Source organism: Polypterus senegalus, chromosome 2, assembly GCF_016835505.1.
Source record: "Polypterus senegalus isolate Bchr_013 chromosome 2, ASM1683550v1, whole genome shotgun sequence".
Lineage (NCBI taxonomy): Eukaryota > Metazoa > Chordata > Cladistia > Polypteriformes > Polypteridae > Polypterus > Polypterus senegalus.
Window position 1 is genome coordinate 205,407,592 of NC_053155.1, and position 27,329 is coordinate 205,434,920.

The 27,329-nt window shown below is 36.1% G+C and overlaps 1 protein-coding gene across 12 annotated transcripts in view; it reads left to right on the plus strand.

The window, feature by feature from the left end:
- Positions 1-27,329, plus strand: part of dmd (dystrophin) — a 2,654,580-nt gene that overhangs the window by 1,744,116 nt on the left and 883,135 nt on the right. For all 12 annotated transcript variants that reach the window (XM_039745194.1, XM_039745193.1, XM_039745197.1 and 9 more), the window contains one exon: positions 18,205-18,306. In XM_039745194.1, coding sequence (XP_039601128.1) covers positions 18,205-18,306 — 102 coding nt within the window. The remainder of the gene's footprint in view (positions 1-18,204; positions 18,307-27,329) is intronic.

Consider the following 27,329-nt stretch of genomic DNA (forward strand, 5'->3'; position numbering starts at 1 on the left):
TCTGGGCCTGCTTTATTCAGTATAAGGTTACTAAGGGTGAGGTAAGTGCTAACTCTGTAATTGGTGAATGTCACAAACGTAACCATTAAGTTGCCAGTTAACCAGATAGCGTAGCCTTGAATCGGGAGAGGAAACTGTGAAGATGTTTTATTGTTGGAAGGCGTTACTTAAAGCATTAAGCCCCTTTTATCAGATGCACAGATTCTTTTTTTGTATGCTACAGTTATATACTACATGTCTGTCACTACACCTGTTTCTAAACTTATAATATTAACCAACCTTTAGGGATATACAGTTGATAGTATGCACTTGCTCCCAAGACTATATAGTCTACTGACTTCAGATTTCACCTGGCTATGACTGTACTGTAGCTTATTTCCTACACCCTTGATTGACCTATTTGAGAAAATAACTCATTTTCCCAGCTGTCAGCAGAATAATTAGAACAAAACGTACCAGCAGGAAAGCAGGCTTAAGAAGTTTTAACCTGTAAATATTCTAACTAGTGCCGTGAAACAAAAGGAAAAAGAGATATAGCTTTTACAATCATAAAACCTGGATTGGATTGCTATGTAGTTTTGAAAGCAGGTGAAGATCAGCAACACATTCAATTAATGTAATGGTGATTCCAGGCGGCCCACAGTCTTACAAGCTACACAAAGTCTCTGCTCAGGTCATCATTTCTAGTTAGCTGTCTCCATAGCCAGATCGTCATCCCAACTGATTTTTAGTCAGCTCCCTCTGTGTCTTCCATCCTGGGTATGACGTTAATCTGCATCCAGCCCTGCAGGTAGGCCCTCCAACCTTCAGGGAAAAGCTTGGGGGTTGGTGGCAGAATTGGCTCTCCACCCACAATAAAAAAAACCTCACACTGGTTTCACTCCATCTGAACTAGTGTGGTGCTGAGGTGTCACCCGTTGTATGGCTGCACTCAGGTACTAATCTGGGATCCTGAGTTGGTTTGTCGTGTGGTGGGTACGACAATGCGCTGTATCAGTGTATGCTCATAACCTCTCTCTTTCTCTCTCCCTCTGTGACGGTTTCTCACTAGTCAGCTCATAGTTTGACTTTGTATTGTCCTCTTATCACCAAGGTGCTAAAACCTGGCTCTCCTCCCCCAGACTTTCTTCCTGAAATGTTTCTAAAGTTCCCATTATACTGTATGAGCTTGTATAACTAAAACAATTAAAACATTGTTCCCCTCCTATCCCCTACACACATTTCATAAACATTTTCAGCACCTGAAAGAATCTCCTAAAGATTATGGGGACGTTGGTGGTGTGTTGTTTATGTTTGTGTGTGTGTGTGTGTGTGTGTGTGTGTGTGTGTGCGCGCGTGTGTGTGTGGAGGGTTAAGTAAACATCAAAGAAACACAGCTGTTCTATTCATTAAAACCCAGAAAAGAAATGCCTCTTTAATACTCTTTTCACTAAAAATACGTACTTACTTGTGAGGAAACTTTATTTTTTTAAATATCCATTTCAAACTTATTGTTAAAAGACATAGCATACAGTTATAACAATGCCGGATATTACAAATACACAACAGCAAAACGAACATTAACAACGTTTCATAAAACAAGTGAAATTAAGCAGTGACTCAGTCCATTTTTTCTTTATATATTTTATTTTAATATTTGAGCATTTTTAATTCCCATTCCAGATGGGTCTAGAAAATTGGTGTAAGCATGCAGAGAGTGTGCAGAAAGAATTCAGCAAAGTTTTGCACCTGAGGCCAAAGAGAGACAATGATACGAGCAGCATGCACCACCTCCATTATGATGGAATGAACAAGTTTACATCTCTTATTATTTGCTGAAGCATTTAGTTTGATTATCAACTCGGAGAGTGGAAATATAATTACTATACTGTACTCTGTACACATGACGATACTACTACTAATTGCCAGGCACTTTGTACCTTAGAGTAATTTTGACAAGAACAGGCCATTTAAAAAGCTTGTGAATCCTATTTATCTAATTTCTCAAAAAAATATTGAGTCAAATTTTGTATATCCCTAAAAGTACCAATCTTTACCACAATATCTGGTAATTCAGTATCAGATAATTTCTCTGCCACACATTCAATACTAAAATAGGAACAAAAGCTTTTAGTAGTTACTTCTTATAGGGAGTTTGCTAGTGAATAACGGCATCAGAACGTGATATCTACTGTACAGTCAGTTCTTAAGAATCCATTGACTCTTAAAGCAAGCAAAACTTCAACATCGGTTTCAGTTGTAGTTGAGAGGAAGTATGAAATACGAGAGTGGAGAAGAGTGGAGTTACCATGCACACATCAAGTGTTTTAAACAGTGAGGCAGTAACAAGGACCTGCATTTACACATGCTTCTTCTATAGCAGAGCAAGTTAGACAGATTTTCAACATTCATTTCTTTTTTCATTTATTTGTTTGTTTCTCTGTTTATTCTTGGCTTCCTTGTATTTTTCCTCATTGCTCTTAACTAGGGGCAAATAAGCCAACAATGTTTTATTGTTTCAACACACATATACTGTATCTGAGAAATAACAGTCCTTAGTTATCAATTTCTACAATGGGCCCAGAAGAAGAGCACAAGGCTAAATGAGAGAGAGTTTTATTTGAATGTGTACAACAACAGTAATTTCCACGTGACAAAGCAGTGTGAAAATCCGTCTAACGTCTCAGGCTTCTGCTTCTTCCAGTAGACTCTCAAACGGACAGGGGAAGGCCTGACAGGAAACAGCCGCCATTGGGAGGATAGTCCAATTGCAACTCACACTCATATACAGCCAGAAAATTTAGCATCACCAGTAACCATGACAGTATGCTTCTTACACTGCACTAGGAAAGTGAAATTTCAAGACAAAATTCATGCAAACAGGGGTTTAACGATTATGTATATCACCATCTTACCCACACCAGGTAAACAAGATTTGAAAATATCCATCCATCCATCCATTTTCCAACCCGCTGAATCCGAACACAGGGTCACAGGGGTCTGCTGGAGCCAATCCCAGCCAACACAGAGCACAAGGCAGGAACCAATCCCAGGCAGGGTGCCAACCCTCCCCAGGACACACACAAACACACCAAGCACACACTAGGGCCAATTTAGAATCACCAATCCATCTAACCTGCATGTCTTTCGACTGTGGGAGGAAACCCACGCAGACACGGGGAGAAAATGCAAACTCCACACAGGGAGGACCCAGGGAGCGAACCTGGGTCTCATAATTGCGAGGCAGCAGTGCTGCCATTGCGCCACCGTGCCACCCCTTTGAAAATATTAAACATTAAACATACAATTGTAACTTAAATAATACATGTTAAGCCAGAGTTCAAATAACTGCTAAAGTGTCTTTTGTAAGTGGAAATGCCCAGAAGACTATAGTCTGCTTTGTTGTTTCAAAATCAGCTGTCACATTTCAACTTCTCACTGGCATAAAGTGTTTCTGTAAGATTTGCCAAGAGTACAGTTTGACCTTGCTATTTACTTAAATAATTGTCTGTCTGTGTTACTTCTTGATGATCAGATTAATGATCACATACCCACTGGGTGACTTTACTTCTGTGACTTTGAAAGGCTTAACATTTCTGTGATTAAATGCTGAAGCTAGGTTAACATGACCACCGAGATACAGTATTTACACAGAATTAGGCAAAGAGCCAGAATTCTCTGCATATTTTTGTGTTATGGTAATAAATCATAAGGACACCCTATACATTAATGATATAATTTATTCATGTCTGTGCTGTTCATTATGTACATTGTGAATATTGTTTGTATAATATCATGTCTTATACTTGTATTTTAGCTTGCACATTGTGGTTGCTATTTTCCATGATGGCTGTGCATTTTATGTTTTATGTTGCTGCCAGACATTCTCTTTGGGAAAAATCTATCTATCTATCTATCTATCTATCTATCTATCTATCTATCTATCTATCTATCTATCTATCTATCTATCTATCTATCTATCTATCAGATCTGACCTACTGTACCTTCAATTAGATAAGTAAAGAAATACAAGTTTCCTATCATCTATTCAGGCTGGCTGCAAGAAATTCTAGATCTGAAGGTTCAAAACCTATAACTAGTTTGTATCATAGATAGCCCATTGAGTTGACCTTAAATTGTTTCTCTTTATTCTGCTGTGAATTGATTGTTACTTTTTGTTTGCCTCTTTTATTTCCTCTTTACATATACACTATGTGTTCATAGTGCTTTGTTAATGTATTTAGAATGCAAAATAATATTCCAATGCTGCTAAATAGCAAAATATTAATGCACATCTTGTTCTAACCAGTACGTTTATTGCTAACTTGCATGGTCAAGAAGAAAATGTTTATAAGCTAAAATTATTTTTTTTGTCAGCAGATATCTTAAAGAGCTAAAACCTGAATCCTTGCTGACCATAAAAGTTTTCAAATAGCACACATTAATAATTGAAAGAGCCACCATTTTCTGCAAAGGCAGTTTTAAGAGTTTTGGAGTAAGCTCTTATCTTGTTTATGGCTCACGACTAGTGATGAGTGAACTCTATGGAATTCGCTTTGCCCTGAGTTTAGCCAAATCACATGAATGTTAGCAAATATTGCTGAATTCTGCAAAATGCATTGAAGTCATAGGGAAGAAGGAACTGAACTAGTTCTAGTTTTGAGTGGCTTGTAATGGTGGCAATGATGTTTTAAGTGTCCTTGAGGGCTAGAGAATTGTCTGTTGATTATTGTGGCCAAAAATGTGATCTGAGGTAAGAGGCAGCAGTGCTAACCACTGCACCACCGTGCCTCAAACAACAAAAGACACAAATAGAATGATAACCACAAGCAATATACAACAAATAGCCACAAACTAGCAATAACTTAAAAATATAAATATATTAAATATATATAAAGCAGTGGCATGAGCCTAGATTGTTCCCATGTTTGAAGTTGCAGCACATCTTTTTGTCTCTGCGCAGATGCTTTGTACTTTTTCTTCCGGAAAAGGTGGTAGCAATGCCTTGTAAACAGTAGCTAGTCTTTCATTATTATTATTATTATTATTATTATTATTATTATTATTATTTTTCACAGGGTCACATATGTTTTCTTTCTCAGGCAGGGGGAGAGCTCCTGTAAGGGTTGTTTTGAGATTGTAGCAGATTACATAGCTAATTATGCATGTAAATTAAGTATGCACCACTACACGGTTAACAGACAGGTATCAATGTTACAGTATATGTCCAGTGGTGGAAATTATAATATTCTCATTACGGTCACCTAAATGTGTACCTCTCAAATGAAAATACCTGAAGTTTAAAATGCATGCAGGGTGGATTGGTTGGAGTACTGATCAGGTGGTGACATCACGCTGCTCAGCATTGATGTTACAGTATGCCTGCATGAAAGTTCTGCACATTTCTGTGAATTCACACTGGCCTCACACAGCATCATGGGGCTTTAGGTATAAAAATGTTTGTCTAAGCCAGCCGCAGTGGGAATTTACAGGAAAATATTTGATGAGTAAGGTCACAATGGCAGACACAACATATTCACTGTGAGAAAATGCTTTGGTGAATTTCACTAATCAAAACTACCGAGGACAGAGCTTATGTCCTATATATTGCTATTTTCAAATTCATGCCATACTGTATATTCTTGATTGTGTTGATTTGGGAGTCCTTCAAAGATCCGTAACGGTAGAATAATATTTATGTAGGTTCCCTGTGTAAGTGTGTCTGTATGTGTGAGTATGCTAATTAATGAACTGGCATATTGCCCAATTCCTGCCTTTTGAGCATTGTTATCTTGGGTAGTCCCTCCATCTCACAACAACCATGAAATGTAAAGAGAAAACGTAAATAATTGATTAATGTATGGATAAATATACACTGAGTAATTAAAACATTATTCCAATACCTTGATCAAGGTACTTTGTTTCATTTTATTATGCCCTCAAACTGTAAAGTATTTAAGCTTAAGATTTAAATTTAGCTTCATCACCCACCTCATCTCTATTCCATTCTATAGTGTATTTCCTTGAACTATGAACCTTCATTTATTTATTTATTTTGCATTTTGCTTTATTGACTTTTCCTAGCCCTATCCTTTAATCTTGATTTATCAATGTGCATTAAAAGTGTAAATTGCTTGTTTGTCAAACACACAAAAATGGCCACACTGACTTTCATAAAATTTTCCTGTGTATTTCTATTGACTTTAACACTGTGAAGGCAAGGTGCGAGTTAAGTCGTATCTGGATGAACCTGTCAAAACACAATATACGATATAACTCGTATCTCAGTATACAGCCACTATTGACGCAGCTAGCTTACCTACTACAGTGCTGCCTTCCAGTGGGTAGCCATAGATTTTTTTTTATGGCAATAGCTTGCGGAAAATAATGCTATAAATTGACATTCCATGGTTATATCTTTGCAAAAAATTTATAAAGCTGCTGATATTTTGAAAACAAATAAATTTGTTACAAGGTGAATATTTTAATTATAATGACAATGATCGAGAAAAAGAGATATATGTACAATGCTTATTCCTGTATACATACTGTACATATTAAAGCCGGACAGAAGCCAAGGGAAATCACAGCCAAATGGGAAAATGTTGACAATCACATCCAGCAAGGAATGTCAGTGGCAAAGTGAGATGCTTCTGACGTTGTGCTTGGTCCTCATCATTATAAACACTCACATAATTACATATTAATAGAATTCATATCAGATATGGGCAACTGCCAGAAGTACTGGCAGGCTATTAATACCTTCACCTGTTCTCATCATTTATCACAGACTCTGGGATTTTTAACCATATTGGTCAAGCAGATATCAGTAGTTTTTAAAATAACCTGCTTGTGCATCCTTCACATGTTTTTTGCCCATCTCTCTGACCTGACTTACTTTTGTCCATCTCTCTGGCAGTCTGTCTCTCAGCTGAATTGCATGGCTTTGGGAAATAAACTTCACAAGCTATATTAGCATAAATTACCTTCTTGGTGTAGTTGCTGGTCTAAGTAAAGTACTTAACAGTTTATTTGCATTTGTAACAGAGTTACTGTTGATAATAAACCATTGCTTTCTGATACGTTTCTTTAAATTTTTTATGTTTTGATTGAATTCATTTTTTATCTTATATGTGTAAACCTATACAGCAGCATCCTAGTAATAAATGGACCAGGAGTCAATGTGTTAAAATAAAGACTATATGGCATATCATGGGGAGGGGTTGTAAGGGAGAGGGGCAACCCAAAAATCACTGCCAACGTGGTGACTACAGGAGTGCTCTGGGGCTGATAGGAGGATACCATTATCAGCACATGCCAAAGTAGGATCTATGACTGCAGGTACAGTGTTTTCTTGCCAGTTAATTTTGATAACAATTGTATTGTCTCACTGAAATATAGCTTTTGTCTAAGGGCCGATTTATACTTCAAGCTCAGAACACGTACGCGCCTGCATCATGGCTGCCACGCGTTCCCAGCGTTCATTTCACGCGTCCTCTGAGCAGGTCCTCAGAAATTAACGCGACACGAGCGCTAGTTGCAGTACCAGCAAAAAGTCGGGGGGCGCAGTGTGCTAAAAGTCGTAACGTGACGTCAGAGTCTCTGTTTACTATCTACATGTGACAGCAAGCCTCTATGGAGATCCTTCGGGGATCGATGTGCGCGCTTTGCTGTTTGATGAATGGTTCAAAGTGGTGAAAGAAAATGCCGACATACAGATGCATTCGTGGTGCTTTTATATTCAAGCGTCGCATATTCCCGATCGTAATGACACGATACATTTTAAAAGTCTCACATACCATGTTTTGTGCCGTCTATTTTTTATTTTTTTTACTTTACCTGCTGTCAGGTCCAAGAAGCTCGTAGTGATTAAAAACTGGGATGACGTTTATGATGGTCTGCTTTAATAATAAAGTAAACTGCGAGGTTAAAGTGGACATTTCGAGATTAAAGCCGAAATTTCCACATTTAATCACAAAATACATGTTTTCACCGTGCCTTTTATTTTTTTCTCAGTGGCTCAAATGCAGCGCTATACATTATGTTGCCGATGTGAAGTTGAAAAAAAAAATAGACGGCACAAAAGATGGTATGTCAGACTTTTAAAATGTATCGTGTCATTACGATCGGGAATATGCGACGCTTGAATATAAAAGCACCATGAATGCATCTGTATGTCGGCATTTTGCTTCACCACATTGAAGCATCCATCCCGTAGGATCGGCATAGAGGCTTTCTGTCACATGTAGATAGTACCCGAACGTAATGACACGATACATTTTAAAAGTCTCATATACCATCTTTTGTGTCGTCTTTTTTATTTTTTTATTTTTGCAACTTAACAACAGCAACATAATGTATAGCGTTATACAGTATTTGAACCACTGAGAAAAAAATAAAGGACACGGTGAAAACGTGTATTTTGTGATTAAAGTAGAAATTTCGGCTTTAATCTCGAAATGTCCACTTTAACCTCGTAGGTCACTTTATCATTTAAAGCAGACCGTTGTAAACGTCATCCCAGTTTTTAATCGCTACGAGCTTCTTGGACCTGACAGCAGCAGAAAGCAGCAATAGATCGCCACACAGAACAAATTAAATGTATGATATTCCAACTCTCTGCACATTCAGAATCTTTAGATTTATACTTGATATCATGATGAAATGAATTAAAGTGTGTATGTTACATTTTACATGTAATTTCGTTTAAATAATGAATACTGTTAATTACACACATAGGGGTGACACGGTGGCGGAGCGATAGAACTGCTGTCTCGCAGGGAGTTATGTTGCTGGTATTTCCAGCTTGTATTCCACACTGTGCTCTGGTTTCCTTCCAAAGATATGCAGATTTGGGGATCTGGTGCCGCTAAAATGACGCTAGTGTATGTGTGTGCTTGTATTCACCTTGCGATGAGCTGAGGCCTCGTCAAGGGACTGTTTCTCACTCGTGCCCAATGCTTGCTGGAATGGACACATCCCTAAATTGATGGATTTAATCAATAAGCATCCTTTTCAGAGATATTGCGGTAAGGTGTCATCAGAATTTAATAGGTGTTCTAGGCAATTCACAACACAGAGAAGCCGAACATGTTCTCACCGTGATAATATCTCGCACTGCCACCTGGTGGATTCCTCCAGATTTACGTAAAGTATGTGCGCAAGTATGAACACTACAACGATTGCGTAGCAGGAGCGTCCACTGCAGCATGCGTCGCGTCGCGTGAAGTATAACTCCGGCCTAAGAGTACATCTTTTTGTCTCATCAGAGGTTCTTTTAGCCAAGTTGAATGTATAGGATTTACCTGTTTATTTTATCTAGATCCTTTTTTGAGAAATGTATGGGTCCAAAAGGGGCAGATGGTGCTCTCTCCTGTAATAATAAAGAGACCTGCAGCAAAGTCTGTAAACCTCTGTGAACATACTGTTAATACTTTCTGCAGTCTATAGATTTAATTATTTACAAGTCTTCCATTACACTAATATGGGAATAAACGTGTATTTGAGAAAGCAAACTAAACCTGGAAGTACAAAGCAGCATGATTCCTGGTTGCAGTCTAACAAAGAGTTATAGCAATTATGGAACCCAGTCACTCAGAAAAAGAACAAACTCTTGACACATGAGACCATAGAAATACATAATTATCAGATAGATTTTGTAGATGAAGAAATTGACACTAGCATTTCAGCCAGCAATGACAAAAGGGTCAAAATTTTAAAAACATTTGCCTTCTTACCGTAACTCATTTAAACGTATTGGGGTGACGCTGGGTACTTGGGCTATTTGTGTATATTTTATAACAATACTCAAAGCAGCCTTTTTGACTGTTTTTTTTTTCCATTAACTGGTTTGTGTTACATTTTCTATCTGCTGTTAAATACAACACAGGCAAAACCTAATTAAAATTTTCTTGAGTGTCATTTTTTGTGTTTTACTTTAGCATATCCACAAACAGACTAAACTGAAATATCCATTAAATTAGTTTTTTTTTATTATTGTCATCCATTGTTTCAAGAGTTCCAAAAAGTGTTCAAAGTAATACATTTCCAAATAACTTTTTATTTTTTTATGACTAACAAAAGCAACCCTTTATAATAGAAAACCCACTATCTAACGTGAAACTTTTAATTTGCTTTAATTTTGTTTTTTGAGCAATGATTTAATTATAGATTAGTTTGTACATTAAATGTTTTAATGACTACCACTTTTATTAAATAAATCTTTTCTACACCTTTTGTGCACTGTATTATTCTTTTATACAATACTATTGCTGTTAATTATAATAATCAAATTCATTGAAAGAAATGTGGTTTCTGGTGTCAAACATTTCTATTCTTTTACACAAATGAAAAATAAAGAGAATCCATATAACAACTGATTTTTATTTATATAACAAGTTTATTTCATCTTATTTTCTGATTTATTTCAATACTTTATACAAATGTAGACTTGGTAAAATTAACCTTTGTATATTATTTGCCCAAGTTGGAGTGCTCAGGGTGGTCATTGCTGCTTCCTCATGGATACACCATTCTTGGTTCAAATGTGGTTAAAGTCTATGTGGAGTTTTCATGTTCTTCACTTGTGTGCATGGGTTTTCCTCAGGATACTCTGGTTTTTTTGACTGATGATTACAAATTAGCTTATTGTGAATATTTGCATGGATGAGTGATGGATTGGAGTCCTGAAAGGGTTGATTAATACCTGCCACTCAGTACTTTCAAAATTGTCTCTGATCCTCCTTTACCCTGTTGTAGATTAAGAGGGTTTAAGAATATAATTTTATTATAAACCATATGTGACAAACTTTAAACCTTCTAAAAGATTACGGTAGAATGAATTAAATATATTCTCTTTTTAAATCCATACAATTTATGAATGCTATGTTTTTGTGCTCCATGATGTAGGGAACCTTGCTGCCTCAAAATGCTTGGATTTGTCTAACTTCTGATGGGAGTTTATTCTATACCTTTGCTCACATGCAGTTTTGTTGCCCTCTAGTTTCCTTAAAACACAAACTTTTAGGATACTTTTGCCCATCTTGTGCTATTTTCAGTGAATATTATTGTGACTTAGAAAGTACAGGTTTCTCTTTTAGCTCTCTATGGCTTTGTACCAGATAAAGGAGGTTATAAAAAGCGGATTTGACATTCTTTAGTTATCTGTCTTCGGTTAATAGACATAGTGTTGAGAAATCTGGAGGAAATAGTGACATAGAGCCCTACAAATTCACCCCATAATTCCAAAATTCTGGTCCTAGCACTGTGGGGATTCAAGAGGTTTTGGTTACTGGTTGAGGGTCTGAACCCACTGCTATAGCACTCTCTGCTTTATTCTTCCATGAAATCCTGATGATGACATAACCCACCATGAACCTCTGAGGATAGAAAAAGCTAAGCGCTTACGCCAAATTAAAGATTTAGTAAGTTTCACTCTCTCTGCTTAAAGAAATCTCTCTACAGTACATTGTTCAACAGTGGTGCATCTGTGCATCTATGTTAATCTGACCTTGGCTTCAACCAGAATCATTGACGAAATTCATTAAGAACAAAATTATGTCACAATGGTCAATGGAAACCAAAATCACTAACCCATTGAGAGTAAAAAATTGTAATCACAGGCCCTCACATGCCTATATTCACACCCTACAACGTCTAGGCATGCTCCTAATGAGAAGGCAGATGGTGTTCTGGAGCATCTCCTCCCCGACCTGAATCAGGGTATCAGTGAGCTCCTGGTCAATCTGCTGTGCTGTGCCTGTTCGAATTACCCATAAGCCATCACAAACATGTTAGCTTCTATCCATTGCGTTTACCGTGCAATTTTTAAAATGCCCTTACTTTTATATTTCCCCTCATACATATATGTTAATACATAAACAAATAAAAATAAATAAACACAAAAATGTAAAAAAAACTTTCTCCGAACAAAGAAGAAAAAATATTTAAAATGTGAGCCTTACAGATGAATAACAAACAGATTATATACACTTGATAAATAGTGCACAACGATACTTTTCTGTTTCATAGGAAATGCTCTGAAATTGCTAAGGCATATTGCATTACTACCTTAATTTCAGGATTCTGTTTAAAAAAAGAACAAAAACGCAAAAAAAAGCATGCAGTATACAGTAACTCTTAGGTTGCTTGAAACCCCTCTCCCTAATCTGCATAGCAACCAGACGGTCATCCATGTATTTGCGTTAGTAGCAGCAGTGGTGAGGACGTTGAAAACTTTTGAGATGGTGGCATGCCACTACATTTTCTAATTGTGGAAAACACTGCAAGTAGTGTGATAAAGAGTCGGACTTTGGATCTTCACTTAATGATATTGTGGACAATCTCAGTAATTAGGATGAACGAGTGCCTTGGCCTGATCTATTCATACTGGTTCTAATGTTCTATGGCGTTTAACTAAAATTAGTATTGGAAGATTAGATACTTCTCACTTGTGTAGCACTGTTTTGGAGAATGTGATATGTAAAGCTGAACATACTGTATGTTCCAATAACCAACTTTTCTTGGTATGCTGGCCTTGAATTAACAAAGCTCAGAGGAGGGTGTCATGAGATAGACTCTGTAGATTATGTTACTACATACTGTACTGCTGTAGTATGACAAAGGAAACTAACACCTGGAATCAAATCTGGATCTCTGGAGCTGTGATGCAGTTCTACGTTGTGTTAATAATTACATGCAATCATATGCCATATATAATCGCGGATAAGTTCTCCCACAGATAACTCGGGACTTGATTTTACCATATAATTTCTGTTATTTTATAATGTTGGTTGTATAAGTCGAATGCGGAAAACTCACGCTACAGTATTGGTCCAAGAGATGATGATATGCTAACGCCCACCTGAGAGGGTAAACATGGAGCACACTGCCTTTTTTTTAATGTATTGTGCCTATGTGACCACACGGTAATTACCTGAACTATTCCGAAGTGACATTTGCACTGATTTGTGTTTTTTGTATCTCACACACTCATACACCTTTTACCATGAGGGCAACCATTAAGAAGGATATCAGAGAGGCTAAAAGACAGTTGGAGAGGAATATAGCAGATAAGGCGAAAGAAGACCCCAAGAGATTCTTTCAGTATTTTAGTAGTAAAAGAACAGTTAAGGAGGAGGTCAAGTTCATCAGGAATAGTAAAGGGGAATTAAAAGATACAGACAATGAAATAGCAGATGCCCTAAACTTACATTTTTCTGAGGTGTTTACAAGTGAGCAAGTGGATAACCTGCCAGAGGTAAACACAACTACTAAGGAGGTACTGAGGGATTTGGAAATTGTAGAGGGAGAAGTGCTGCTCAGATTAAATAAGATGAAATCAAACAAATCACCAGGCCCAGATAATATTTATCCTCGTGTTCTTAAGGAGGCTAGTGAGTACATATATAAACCCTTGACACGTATTTTTAGGAAGTCACTGTGCACTGGAGAGATTCCAAAGGACTGGAAAATGGCAAATATCATCCCATTATATAAAAAGGGTGACAGGGCAGATCCAAGCAACTATAGGCCAGTAAGCTTAACAAGCATCACAGGAAAATTAATGGAAGGAATTATTAAGGATAAGATTGAGCAACACATGACAAGGACAGGAGTTATTCTGAACAGTCAGCATGGGTTCAGAAGGGGGAGGTCGTGTTTTACTAACATGTTGGAATTCTATGAGGAGGCAACAAAAGGATACGATCAAAGTGGAGCTTATGATATTATTTATCTGGACTTTCAGAAAGCATTTGATAAGGTGCCACATGAGAGGTTGGGCATCAAGTTAAAAGAAGTGGGAATTCAGGGTGATGTTTTTAGATGGGTGCAGAATTGGCTCAGACACAGGAAGCAGAGGGTGATGGTGCGAGGAACCTCATCAGAACTGGCTGATGTTAAGAGTGGTGTTCCACAGGGGTCAGTGCTAGGGCCGCTGCTATTTTTAATATATATAAATGATTTAGATAGGAATATAAGTAACAAGCTGGTTAAGTTTGCAGATGATACCAAGATAGGTGGATTAGCAGATAATTTGGAATCCGTTATATCATTACAGAAGGACTTGGATAGCATACAGGCTTGGGCAGATTTGTGGCAGATGAAATTTAATGTCAGTAAATGTAAAGTATTACACATAGGAAGTAAAAATATTAGGTTTGAATACACAATGGGCGGTCGAAAAATCGAGAGTACACCTTATGAGAAGGATTTAGGAGTCATAGTGGACTCCAAGCTATCAACTTCCAAACAGTGTTCAGAAGCCATTAAGAAGGCTAACAGAATGTTAGGTTATATAGCACGATCTGTGGAGTACAAGTCCAAGGAGGTTATGCTCAACCTTTATAATGCACTGGTGAGGCCTCATCTTGAGTACTGTGTGCAGTTTTGGTCTCCAGGCTACAAAAGGACATAGCAGCACTAGAAAAGGTCCAGAGAAGAGCGACTAGGCTGATTCCAGGTCTACAGGGGTTGAATTATGAGGAAAGATTAAAAGAGCTGGGCCTTTACAGTTTAAGCAAAAGAAGATTAAGAGGTGACATGATTGAAGTGTTTAAAATTATGAAGGGAATTAGTACAGTGGATCGAGACTTGTATTTTAAAATGAGCTCATCAAGAACACGGGGACACAGTTGGAAACTTGTTAAGGGTAAATTTCGCACAAACATTAGGAAGTTTTTCTTTACACAAAGAGCGATAGACACTTGGAATAAGTTACCAAGTAGTGTGGTAGACAGTAAGACGTTAGGGACTTTCAAAACTCGACTTGATGTTTTCTTGGAGGAAGCAAGTGAATAGGACTGGCGAGCTTTGTTGGGCTGAATGGCCTGTTCTCGTCTAGATTGTTCTAATTCTAATTGTTCTAATTGTTCTAATTGTAAGAGCATCCTTTATCTATGATGGAGCGTTCCATCAGAAGAATATATGAAGCTGGTTTTAAATTAAAAGTCATTGAAGTGGCGAAAGAAATTGGTAACAGCAAAATTCGATGTGTCTGAGAAACTGGTGTGAGATTGGAGGAAGCAAGAAGATGTTAAAAAAAATATTAAGTGTCATATTTTTGAACAGGCGTACAAGTCGGAGTTTGATTTTATGATCGATTTTTTGGGTTTCAAGACCCAACTTATATGTGAGTATATACGGTAAATATATAAATAATTATTTTTTAATAGAATTAATTAATTTCATTAAATTAATTCCCTACTGTGTTATAAATTCAGGTATTTTTATTGTATATTAGCCACACAGACTTAATAGTCATGGTTTTTGGACAAATAAAAGAGTGTAGTGTGCATTGCCAAAAAAACATTTAAAACACTTGTACATCATATAATACAAATTTTACATTTAGTATATAATGTTTTGGATTTTATTTTTTAAGCAACAAAAGTGATATCAATTTTTTAATGAATTCTGGGTAGTAGCTGGAACAGAGCAGTGTATTGGGTTTTGTCAGTGCATGAAACTACGCTTTAAGTATTGAAAGGAGTACAAGATGACAGCCACCTTGTTTTCACAGTGTTAACCTTTGTTAGACCTATGCACTCATCAATGTATTACTCCCCATCAGAAATTGTGAATCAGCATCATTCTGTGCAGGAGTCCCCCCAGCGCCTGCAAATAAATACAGTAGGCCTTTAAATGGCAGCATGCATGGCCTGATATCAAAAACTCATCCAAGCAGAACATTTGTGCTGAAAATATGACTGAAACAAATGAGGCATTGAGGGAGGACTGTGTACAATGCACCACTCTGGAGTTTCATTAGGAAGCAATTGAGTAACACATTTTTGAAGGGGACATTGACATCATATGGAATATCATAAATCACTGTGTGGAAGAGCTGCATGAGAATTAGGAATACACAGTAAAAAATTATCCATATTATCTGAGTAAGAAATATTTTACTGGTCTATTGACTTCATACTGTTTTCTCTTTGCATTGCACTGTTGTCTTCTGCAGCAATATGGACTACTTGGCAACACTTTCTAACATGACTCTGAAAACCACAGCCAGAGTGATTATTGAAAGCCATTGTTACAGTAGCATTGAGCAATGTCTTAATAAAAGTTATCACTTGTTAAATTTAACGTTAGCTCAACAATCAAAGAATCTAATAAAATCATCTTGACTAAATCGAAACATTCTGACTTAGTGTTAAATCTAATGTTAAAAAAATAGGATTTGGATTAAATTGGATATTTTTAACAGAACATTTAATGTGGTTGTGTTTTATGAAAACACTAAAAACACTTCACAGTACACTGTATCTTTTTGAATATTTTGTTCAATTTTCTTTGTTTACAAAGGTTTAAAAATGTCTGTAGTACTAGGTTGTTGTACTGTGTTAGCCATTATGAATGTAGAGAAAAGCCAACCAAAATGACACCTTTTATTGGCTAACTAAAAAGATTACAATATGCAAGCTTTCGAGGCAACTCAGGCCCCTTCAAAGGACTTTGTTGGACAGTTATCTTATCTAAAGATCTTGACCATACATTGTTCTTCTATCTCCTGTTAAATTAATCTTAGCCTGAATGAACCTATTAATTTTTTACATTTGAGAGTTTTCATTTAAAAATTTACCATTGTTGTTTCTTGTCCTAGTGTGTGGATATAAACACAGGAAACTTCAGTTTCTGTATTACATCTTGCCTGAAGAAGGGGCCAGAGTTGCCTCGAAAGCTGGCATATTGTAATCTTTTTAGCTAGCCAATAAAAGGTGTCATTTTGCTTGGCTTTTCTCTACAAAGGTTTAAAAATGAATGGTTGGCTAAAATTTAGTACAGTCCAAGCATAGTAATTTTAATGCCAGCTTACAGTACATTAAGTGTGTGTACTTGCTGATACATAACCAGGTTAAAATAAATAACCCAGTTAAGGTAGACATTTGGTGTCTTAAAAATCCAAATAAACAAGTAAACTTCTGAAGCAAGTAAACTTCTGAAGTTCTCCTTTGTCAAAGCACTCCGATGTAATTAAACTGTGCACAAAACAGTTAAATATCATCTTTGGCCACCATGAAAATAAGCACAACTCCTGTGATAATTTTCTGGTGTTTTATGATTGTGTTTAGTCAAATCAACACTTTATTTATAGGTTGCTGTTACCGGATTGCAAGTTGCGCAATCCTTTCTGCTTGGCTGTGCAATCGAGCCCTGCAAAGGACTCGTACGTGTGCTTCTCAACTTACATCCAGTACTGTAGGAGTAATAATAACACTGCCATTTTTACTTTAATAAGATTAAGCATTGTGTTAGGTTAAAACGTTTCATTAAGAAAGCATGTTGCATGTCACATGTTACCATTCTGCTCTCGAGATTGTGTTGCTGAGTTTTGTACTGTACATTCGGCTCATCAAAATGAATTCAGCGATTTCTGAACACAATTATTTTGGCCAGAAGAAAGAATGATGCAATCGCTCGAACATTTGTTTTTGTAGATGCTTCTACCTGTGACTGCTGAAGGTGTGTGTGAAGCAAATACATGTGTAGGCAGACAGAGTGTAGCAGACTTGCGCAGACTACACAATTCTTAACCCTGTTAAGGGTTTACATGGCCACATTTTCGGGTTATTCTTGGAGAAATCTACCTCTGTTAACCAGGTTTCTCTGACTAGAATAAAATTGAATGATCTTTCATGTGGACCTTCTTGTGCTCTGAAATTCTTATTTAATACATCAGTAAAGAATATAATAGCTAGTATGTGCTGTATATCTTTGTTTCTTGCTTTGAACCAACAGAAGAGATGCATATCTGTTTTCATTAATTGTTTGTATTAATCTGTCTCTGCAAATCGCTGCTCTACTCAGAGCTCCAGCTGGATAAAGAGAGAACAAGTAAAGGTTAAAGCCCTACATTTTTATCTACTTCAGCAAATTTGCCAACAGTTACATAGTTAAAGTGCAGTATTGTACAGAACTAATATTTTCAGAAGTCCAGGAGGCCTTCATTCATGGTTTGGATACACACAATTGTGTGAGCACCTTTGTTTTCTGCACTTTAAAAGAATATGCTGCCATATTTGTGAATTTCAAAATATGTATAACAAGCAGAGTAGGTTAATTTTTGTTGGTACTGTATTTTGTTTATCTTTACCTCATGTTAACAGTCAAATAAGCTGAACTTAAGACATCTTAGTAAGCATGATACAGTAGCCTGTTTATATCTCTTTGATGTACATTTTGAAATCAAATATGCAGTAATTTTTTTTTTTCTTTTAGGACACTGAAAACGCTGTTAAGGCCAAACAAGCAGATGTGGATGGGATCTTATCAACAGCAGATCACTTATATAGGGAGAAACCCCTCACTCAGCCAATAAAGGTGATTAATACTTAAATAATAATATAAAATGATTTGACTGTAGATTTCCCACCTAAGGTGGAAGAACTCCCACAGATTTCTGCCATCCAGAGTTGCCCTTAATCAAATAACACCTTCATAGTCATTACTTTGACTAAATAGTATCATTCAGTACAGTGATTAAGCTCTGTGCATTGATTTTCTAATCGTGCTGCGTACTGCCTACAAGGAAGAGCACCATATGGCCCAGAAGAGCAGTAATTATTCCTGCAGCTACTTGTAAAGTAATAATTACTTCTATGTCAGGATGATCTGTCATCTATCAAAATATATTGGCTAGCTGATTGTCTTCACTACTTGCTTAAATATTAGTATGAAGAATTCTGGAATCAGTAATTGAATACCCGGAGTATACAACAGGTATACCGTTTTAGGGCAAAAACTACAATATACAATTTCTACACATATTAAAATGAAAACAGAGATTAGGCAAAAGTATGAAATCTTACGGTTAAATGTGGTAAGGCCTGTCATTTTTATTTTTTCAGTATTTTTTTATTGTGTGTGTGCATGACACTCCATGGAACGTGCATAATGCTGAGTGTTGACTGGTTCTGTGAACTTAGTACCAATGTGAAGGTGGCTCTTTCTAAAATCTTAAGCTTTTAAAAAAAACATAATGCAGTGTAATTAGTTTAGTTGAGATTTATTGTTATGTATTTAAAATATTGTATAGTAAAGCTCTCATGTGCACTGTTCACCACAATACTGTCACTTTGTGTGAATTGTGCTCCATGGGCTATCTACAATGCCAACACAGACTGTAATAGGTGAAAAGTAGGTGGCATTCAGGGAAAAATGATATTGTTGAACAAGCACCTCTTATCTGTTGTTATAAACCATGATGGAATATAACCATTGAAGGAACAGAATTGTAGAGACAAAACCAGAAAAATACACAGCTGGTAACTTCACATATTCAGCACATCTGGGTGTGGTTGGGGTTTTGGGTTTGGTTGTCTCACCTACCTCAAGAATACTGTATAGTACCAGAAATCTGAGATACAATGTGTTACTTCCAACTTACTTTTGTTATCACAAGCACACCTCAGAAATGAGGAGGGCTAATTTTCTTAAATGCAAAACTTTGCTGTTTCAAAGTGGATGTGTTTTGTAGGTTTTAAGGCTTTTATTTCCATGTCGGGCCCTTTAACCTCTATTATAAACACAAGTGCAGGCTAGGTATTTTAAAAATCTGAACAAAAACAAAAAGGCTTCACTTTAGAATGTATTTTCATGTGGTAAATTAATATATACCATAAATGTGAAGAAATAACTTTTAAAGTTATTTTTTAATAATAATCCTACAGTACACAAGATCACAGTTCTGTCAATAACTGTACAGTAGTTTAGTTGCATTTACACAGAGTCTACTACTCATATTTATCTTAAAGTCTATTCTTATTATTATTATTATTACTAAAATTAAGAAGAAGAAGAAGAAGAAGAATTTGTTTTTTAGGATTATAGTTTTACTAGTTGTACTAAGATGCATTGAAATCTACAGTAAGTTATCAATGTAGACCTCAATGTATTCAGTGTTAACATTTGAAGTATATCATCTGTTGGGATGTATTTTGTAATGCATGTAGTGATAAAACACATTGCAGTTTTTATTTCTAAAGATGGAGCATCACAAACATTTGTAGTAATAAAATACATTGTCACAAACATTGGCACTGCTTTTATGTATCCCATACCAAATGTCATGTAATGGAGACATAGCAACCAGATGAACACACAAATACACAGACGCTCGTCCTTTTATTAAGGTGGATTGGGTCATTATTGTTGCATAATCTTCTGCTTGGGCTGACAGCAAAGAATTCTCTACGAGGCATAGTAAGAAACCTTTACAATCCAAAATTTTACTGTGACTCCCAAATTGGACCTTCATATCGAAGGAGTAGCTGACGAATAAACTTACTAGACACATGTGTTAATCACAAAGACATGCAGTGCAGCAAATATCAAATTATTTATTCTTTTTTAATTTTTGTTACTCTAGTTTCAGTTTCCTAATTTTGCACTACAAGCTAGGCCCATCTGAACTGGTCTGCACTTGGTCATTGTTTTGTCTAGAGTGATTTCTGTGTCGTGCCCTGTTGTGCCTGGATAAGCCATGGATTAAATGTCACCGAACAGTACTGTGAATGTTTAAAAATCAATTGATAATTGAGTGAAATCAGAGACTTGTTTGCCTTCCTTTCAAACCACACATCCGTGAGTCATATTACTTTACTAGCAAAATACCCGCGCTTCGCAGTGGAGAACTAGTGTGTTAAAGAAGTAATGAAAAATAAAAGGAAACATACATATATATATATATATATATATATACACACACATATACATATATTACAGTATATACATATACACATATCCATATATTATATACATATATATATACATACATACACACATATATTATATATACATATGTATATACATACACACATATATATATATATATAGGCTAGGCAGGCTATTTCGTATCAGTGCTCTTACGTGTACTTAGTACTGCATGGGTATTATGAACCATCGTATCTGTTCAAGTCCTATTTAAATTTTAAATATAAGTAATTTTTATTTAGTTGACAGAAATATGTTTGGTAGGTCTTACTTTTTTACCGTTCTTACTTTCAAACTTTTCATCATTGACTTTAAAAATGTTTATTCAGGTTGATGTAGAAATCAACAATGATCAACCCAAAAGTTCTTTCATGATTTGTTTTTATAATAATTTTCCTATTGCACCCTGAGAAGTTCAGGGTCTTTGGTATAATTTTAAAGGTATTTAATCTTTACCTTAACTAATTCCTGATGAACACAATGGTGTTGCACTAGCATGTTTAATTATACTGTAAATGTACAGATAGGATGATCTACTGTAAATATAACTACCATTTATTTTGCCAAGCAGTATATTGTTTTCCCATTTTAACAAATTTTATAATAAGAAAGATATCAGTGCAAAGTAAATACCACTGATTATATTTTTAGCATTTTTATATTTGACGAAAAATGTTTTTGTTCTCAGATCCTTTAATCTATATTTCATTTCCACATTCACATATTGTGCAGTGCATGTGAATGAGATAATCTGATTTGTCTCCACATGTCTTTAGTGTAATGTGAAAGGTAAAACTTCCTTTGAAGTACCTGTCAAGTTATCCTACTACTTTATAACAGTTTTGTAAACTGATAGCACATTCACTTTACCATTTCTGTCAGATTTTGAAGCGCAGTCCAAAGCTCATTGCCATGATCAGTCACTAGATATATTTCTGATAGACCTTGCTATGTTTTTATCTCTTCTCAAAAGTAACTACATCTAATATACTTGCCCATCATTATTAGTAATAACTTTTTGATAAATTTTCAAGTGACAGATGATTTGACAGTGTTGCAGATTATTTTGCCAATTTTACATCATTAGAATAGAATAAATTAACTTCCCTTCCAAACACAACACCCATTGCCTTTGGAATGGAGTGTTTGCTTCATCAGTTTATTATTTCTGGTTTAATGAAAACCATTTTAGCAACTCAGAATTTGGTCACTCATTTTAGCATAAGGTAATTGCCATGGACAAGAAGACAAGAGGTCAATTACAGTCTGCCAGCTACCATTTCCTCAGATAAGAGCTGCAAAATGACAGTGTCATTAGTCATTTTTTAGTTTCAGTCACTCAGAGTTAGGCTAGTTTCAGCTTGTGCACTGAAGCAGCTGACAATAAGAGTTTCTCTAGTTTGAATATAGCTAAAGATTTGTTTCTATCTTTTACAGTAATTTACATTTCCGTTTTATGTAAAATATAAGAGGTAAATCTAGCGTATGTCACAATGGCATGCATTTTTCTGTAATGTAAAATTTGTGTTTAAGAATATGAAAGGTTTCACCAATTAAATTTTTACTCCAGTATTTTTCCAATACCTTGAGCACACTATGATCTTTTTGCCTTGGTATCTGACAAATTAAAACTATCCCAGTTCAACATCCAAGGGTTAGAAATCAGACTACTAATAAATATGCATACAAAACGGGAGTTACTGAGGTGCTGATTCTTTTCTATCCTCATATCTCTCACTCCTTCTCCTTATAGGGAACTGCAAGACCAAGTGGATCTCACATGTGATAGAACAAAGACCAACCAAATGGCACTAAGCCCTCTCATTGTAAATAATTCATTTTCATACAGTATGCATATTATGCAAATAAGCTATAATAAAATCCAAGTTTTATATATATATTTAATAAAAAAATCTGAAACATTTACATAACATACCTTAAACACAGCATGCATGATTCATTTGTGTAGGTGTATGTATGCTGTATGTAAATGTAAGTGACATTTTTAAAGTCTTCTGTGCTGAATTTCAAGTGAAATGCTATCCTATCGAGTGTATTCCCTGCAGCACAGTATTCACTTCCCTTCTCAGGAAAGCTACGTAAGAACGATCGGGGCCAATTAAATTGTAGAGGTGATTTACCTGTGAAAATCATGCCTTGTAGCTTTCCTGAAACCAATAACATCAAAGCTCCATTATGGAATATATTCTACTGCAATCACCAATTTTGTGGCGTCTTTGTGAGGCTTCGGCCATGTTGTTTGTGGTTCCTATGAAACTGACACTCAAATGGCTTGGGGATCACATGATAGGTTGTGAAATCATGCTCCATGTACATAAGACGGTATCACATAGCTGTAATTATGTTAATGTTGGATCTTAATGAAAAAATACTTATTTTCAGCTAGTTAGGAGAAAAAAACACAATTTAGTTTAGGATTCTTGGTTTAGTTAAGATTCTTCAACCTGTTTTCTGACCTTGCCATTGTCATTTCCCCCAGGTACTTTCCATTCCCTGGTGCAATCTTTAAAAAAATGTAACTTTTCTAATCTCCTTCAGTTTTATGCATTTACATCCCAAAGTATTTCATTATAGCATTCCTGTTTGAAGCTCCCTTTTCTTTTGTGAAAACTAGGAGGTGCTGTAGCACCCCAGACCCTAAATACAACCTCACAGACACAAGTCCTGGTATAAATAAAAGGTTTATTGACATTAATACCTTACAGAAAGCCACCAAAAATGGCACATGCAAACACAGTTTTTCTCTATCTCTATTTCGTCTTCTCAAACAGACCTCAGCAGGACTGCCCCAGCATTCCCTGCAGGTATTTGAATGGATTCCTAAAGCCTAGGGATGCTGCCTTCTAGCAAATTAGGGGAGCATACAGCTTTGAAATGGAGATTCCCCTAATCTCTCTGTTATATTGGCCTCCTGGCCAGTTAAGGGAATGGGACCAATCTTGGCTGGCATGCCAGCCCATGTGTGTTGTGATTTATACTTTTTATTTATGATTATATTGTACTAGCTGTGTAAGCCCGTGCTGTACAAAACCCGGTGTCTAGAAACTATTGAAATTGTCAGGAAAAAAATTTAAATGTAGTGATCTTGGGTACTTGAAAGGACCAACTCTGGGGATGTCTCTCCTAGGAGGATTCGTTTTACCAACTTGCTCGCATCGTTTGTGCATTAGAGGCGGGAGGAAAAGTAAAAGGGATACCGTTTTGTTGATGCTAGTGGCTAAGCGACTTTGTCTTTCTTCTGAGGTTTCGTTTTGCTGACGTGCTGACCTCACTTGTGTTATTTGTGGCTAAGCGAGTTTTCTGTTTCCTCAGAGGAGGAGCCCTTACCCCAACTCCACCTCTCACTTCCGGACAGACACTCACACTTCCATGCGTAGACGTTTATATATAAGATTAGTTGTCTGCCTCATGGACTCAACATACCAAGTTTGCATTTCACAACTGATTGCAGTTTGTTTGGAATTTGCAAATTCTGTGTGTGTTTCCAGGCAGGGATGTGCATATTATTATTTGTTAATTATTCTCAACAAAACCTGCAGCAATGCAAGTGTGGGTGTGTGCATGAGGGTGCCTTGGCATGGACTAGTACCTTGCCCAGTGTTAGTTTCTACCTTGAGCTTCATGGTATTGCTTTAAAAGACTTGTGTGTGTACAACAATTATACAAGGCCGGTTTAGAGTTTCCAGTTAACCTGATAACCTGTGAGCATTAATAGTCATTCACAGAAAGCACTCCAATAAATAATGTCAGCCAAAAAAATATATATTTTTTAGAATTGAAAGCAAAGAAAATTTTAAGCCATCAGTGAATGGAAGGCTTTTTTTTTACATAGATACCTTGCTAATTACTATTCCAGAGGACAACAGTAAAATTATTCCATGTTACATGTTTGAATGTGTTATTTCTTATTAAAGCTATCCATGCACCTTTCCCCTTGTTTTGTAACCCATTTACTCGTGTCAGGGTCATGGGGAGCACCTCTCCAGGCTGTGCTGAGTGAAATGGGGGATCCAACATTGAATCTTTCTACCACTTTAGGACACATTCAGTCACTCACAAACACTCAATCATACCAATGCAGTTTGCAATTGTCAATTAACTTATCATGCACATGTGTGAAATGTAGAAGGAAAATCAGTGTACTCACAAAGTCAACTACAGAATACGTTAACTTCACAAAGGCAGTCATTAAGGTGGGATTTGAACCAAGGCCTATAGAACTATGAGCCTGCAGCACCAACCGCTGCACTGGTCAGTATTACTTTGTTCAATCTATGTATTTTTCTGTGAAAAGTTTTGGTTAATACAGTTAAAAACTATATTTTTATGTGTGACATTCGTGTTTCATCTCTGCTTCAACATGTTACCAAGAAATATGTTAACTCTGAACTGCCTTCCCAAGTACTGAGACATATTGCAGTACTTCTCAAGTCGTGTTCTGTGGGGCTACTGTGGCTGCAGGCTTTTGTCCCATCCTACCTCTTCATTTAATTGCACTCCTGCCTTATTAAACAAGATTTTATTTCCCAGTTTCTGTATATTAGTATCAATTCAGAAATTAAAGAATAGTCTGATAAACGTTTATTTGAATGTAGCAAATGTTTGTGTATGTTACACATGGGGTTAATTTACTGTTTTTTTCTTTTGTTTTTTAAGATTTTCATCATCATAATGATCATTATTTGTATTCCACTATTCAGGTGTTCTGGTTATCTAAGACATTATTAATTTTATGCATTCAGTGTAATTTGCCCTGGAGTCTACTGTGCTCATCATTAGTTGACATTTTTAAAGTAGGCTTATGGGAGCAGTCTCCACAGGCAAAAGGGGGAATTAATAGGAAGCTGACAGAAGAGAGTTAAGTATTAAAAATTTTTGGAAACCTACAATAATCCCTAATTTAAATCACACAGTACGGTGCTTTTCTGAATGCTGAATAAAAGAAAGCAGTGGATTAAACAATGAGCTCAATTAGAGGTAAAACGATTGTCTGATTGTGAAACTGGTTGGAACAAAACCTTACGGCCACAGTGGACCAACAGGACTGGACATGAGAACCACTGGTGTATTGTATGCATCCTGAATTTATAAGTTATCTTAAGAAGAGTTGTCTATGAAATAATAGTGACAAAACACATTGTTTGGTATTTGACATCACAATGTTTTAATTCACCATTAATGAGATGTGCTTTGATATTGATAGGTGTAATAAACTGAGCTGGTCATTTTAAACAACCCAGCAACATCATAGCGGCAAAATTAAAAGGTCATAATTTGTGTCTGATAATTAAAACTTTAATTTAGCAGTAAATCGATAATATTATGGGCTATGTTTAATGAATTATTTAAGTTTGACTTTGCTACAAATAATTTTTAATAAAATTCATAACTGGGTACAAAATACAGTATAGTTCTAGTTTTTGTTCGCTGAAAAGCATGTACAAACATGCTAAATAACAATAGCTACTTTTAAAAGTTCTTATGCCCAGTTTGGCCACAGATTTAGGGGCCTGGTGATGTCATAAATGCTAAGGATTCTGTACAACATGTTACAGGAAAAGCTCCAGTTTACAGTATAAAAAGTAACTAAATTCATTTGAGAAAAGTTAATATATTTTAAAGACCTTTCATTCATAGTAACATGTGGAATCATGTCAGTCTCCACCCAATATTTTTTGAAATTTTGTAAGTAAATTTAAATTAAAAATTTTATTCTGTCAATCATGCTTCTTGTTCTTGTTAGCAACAAGCTGAGTATGGAAACCCTGTCTTCACTTTCCTCAAATATTGTTCTTGGGGGTATTTGGCTTTTCCTGAATAACCTTGGAGTTAAAGTCAATCTCAGTTACACCTCTGAACTTCTTTCAATGTGGTGCATGCTACCACTTCATCATTCTTAATCTACCATTATCGTTCAACAACAACAAAAACTTTTATTTATATAGCACATTTTCATACAAATTATGTAGCTCAAAGTGATTTACAAGATGAAAAAAGAAAAATATAAGATTACAATACTAAGTAACAAAGATAAAGTAAGGTCCAACAGCCAGGGAAGACAGAAAAAACAAAAAAAAATTCCAGAGGGCTGGAGAAAAAAAACAAAATCTGAAGGGGTTCCAAGGCCACAAGACCACCCAGCCCCCTCTGGTCATAAATCAGTCCTCATGGTTTTCAGGATTTACGTGTAAGAATTAGATGATGATGGTCAGGTGGACATCTGGCCTTCGATCCATCAGTTTAAGGACTGCATGGTGCCTTGATCAGGTAGTGCTGACACAGATTGCCACCACAGAAAACTAGAAAAAGAACAGCAGAGAAAGTAAGTGTTAGTACGGATTGTGGGACCATGATAAAAATGATAATTAAACTCATAAACAGAATATCAGGGTTATACTACAATGAAGCTATAAGAAAGCCATATTAAAATAATGGGCTATTACTAGTTTTTTAAAATGCTCTACCGTATTAGCTTGCCAAATGTCTATTGGTAAACTATTCCAGATTTTAGGTGCATAACAGCAGAAGGCTGCCTCACCACTTCTTTTAAGTTTAGCTCTTGGAATTATAAGCAGACACTCATCGGAAGATCTAAGGTTACGATTTGAAGT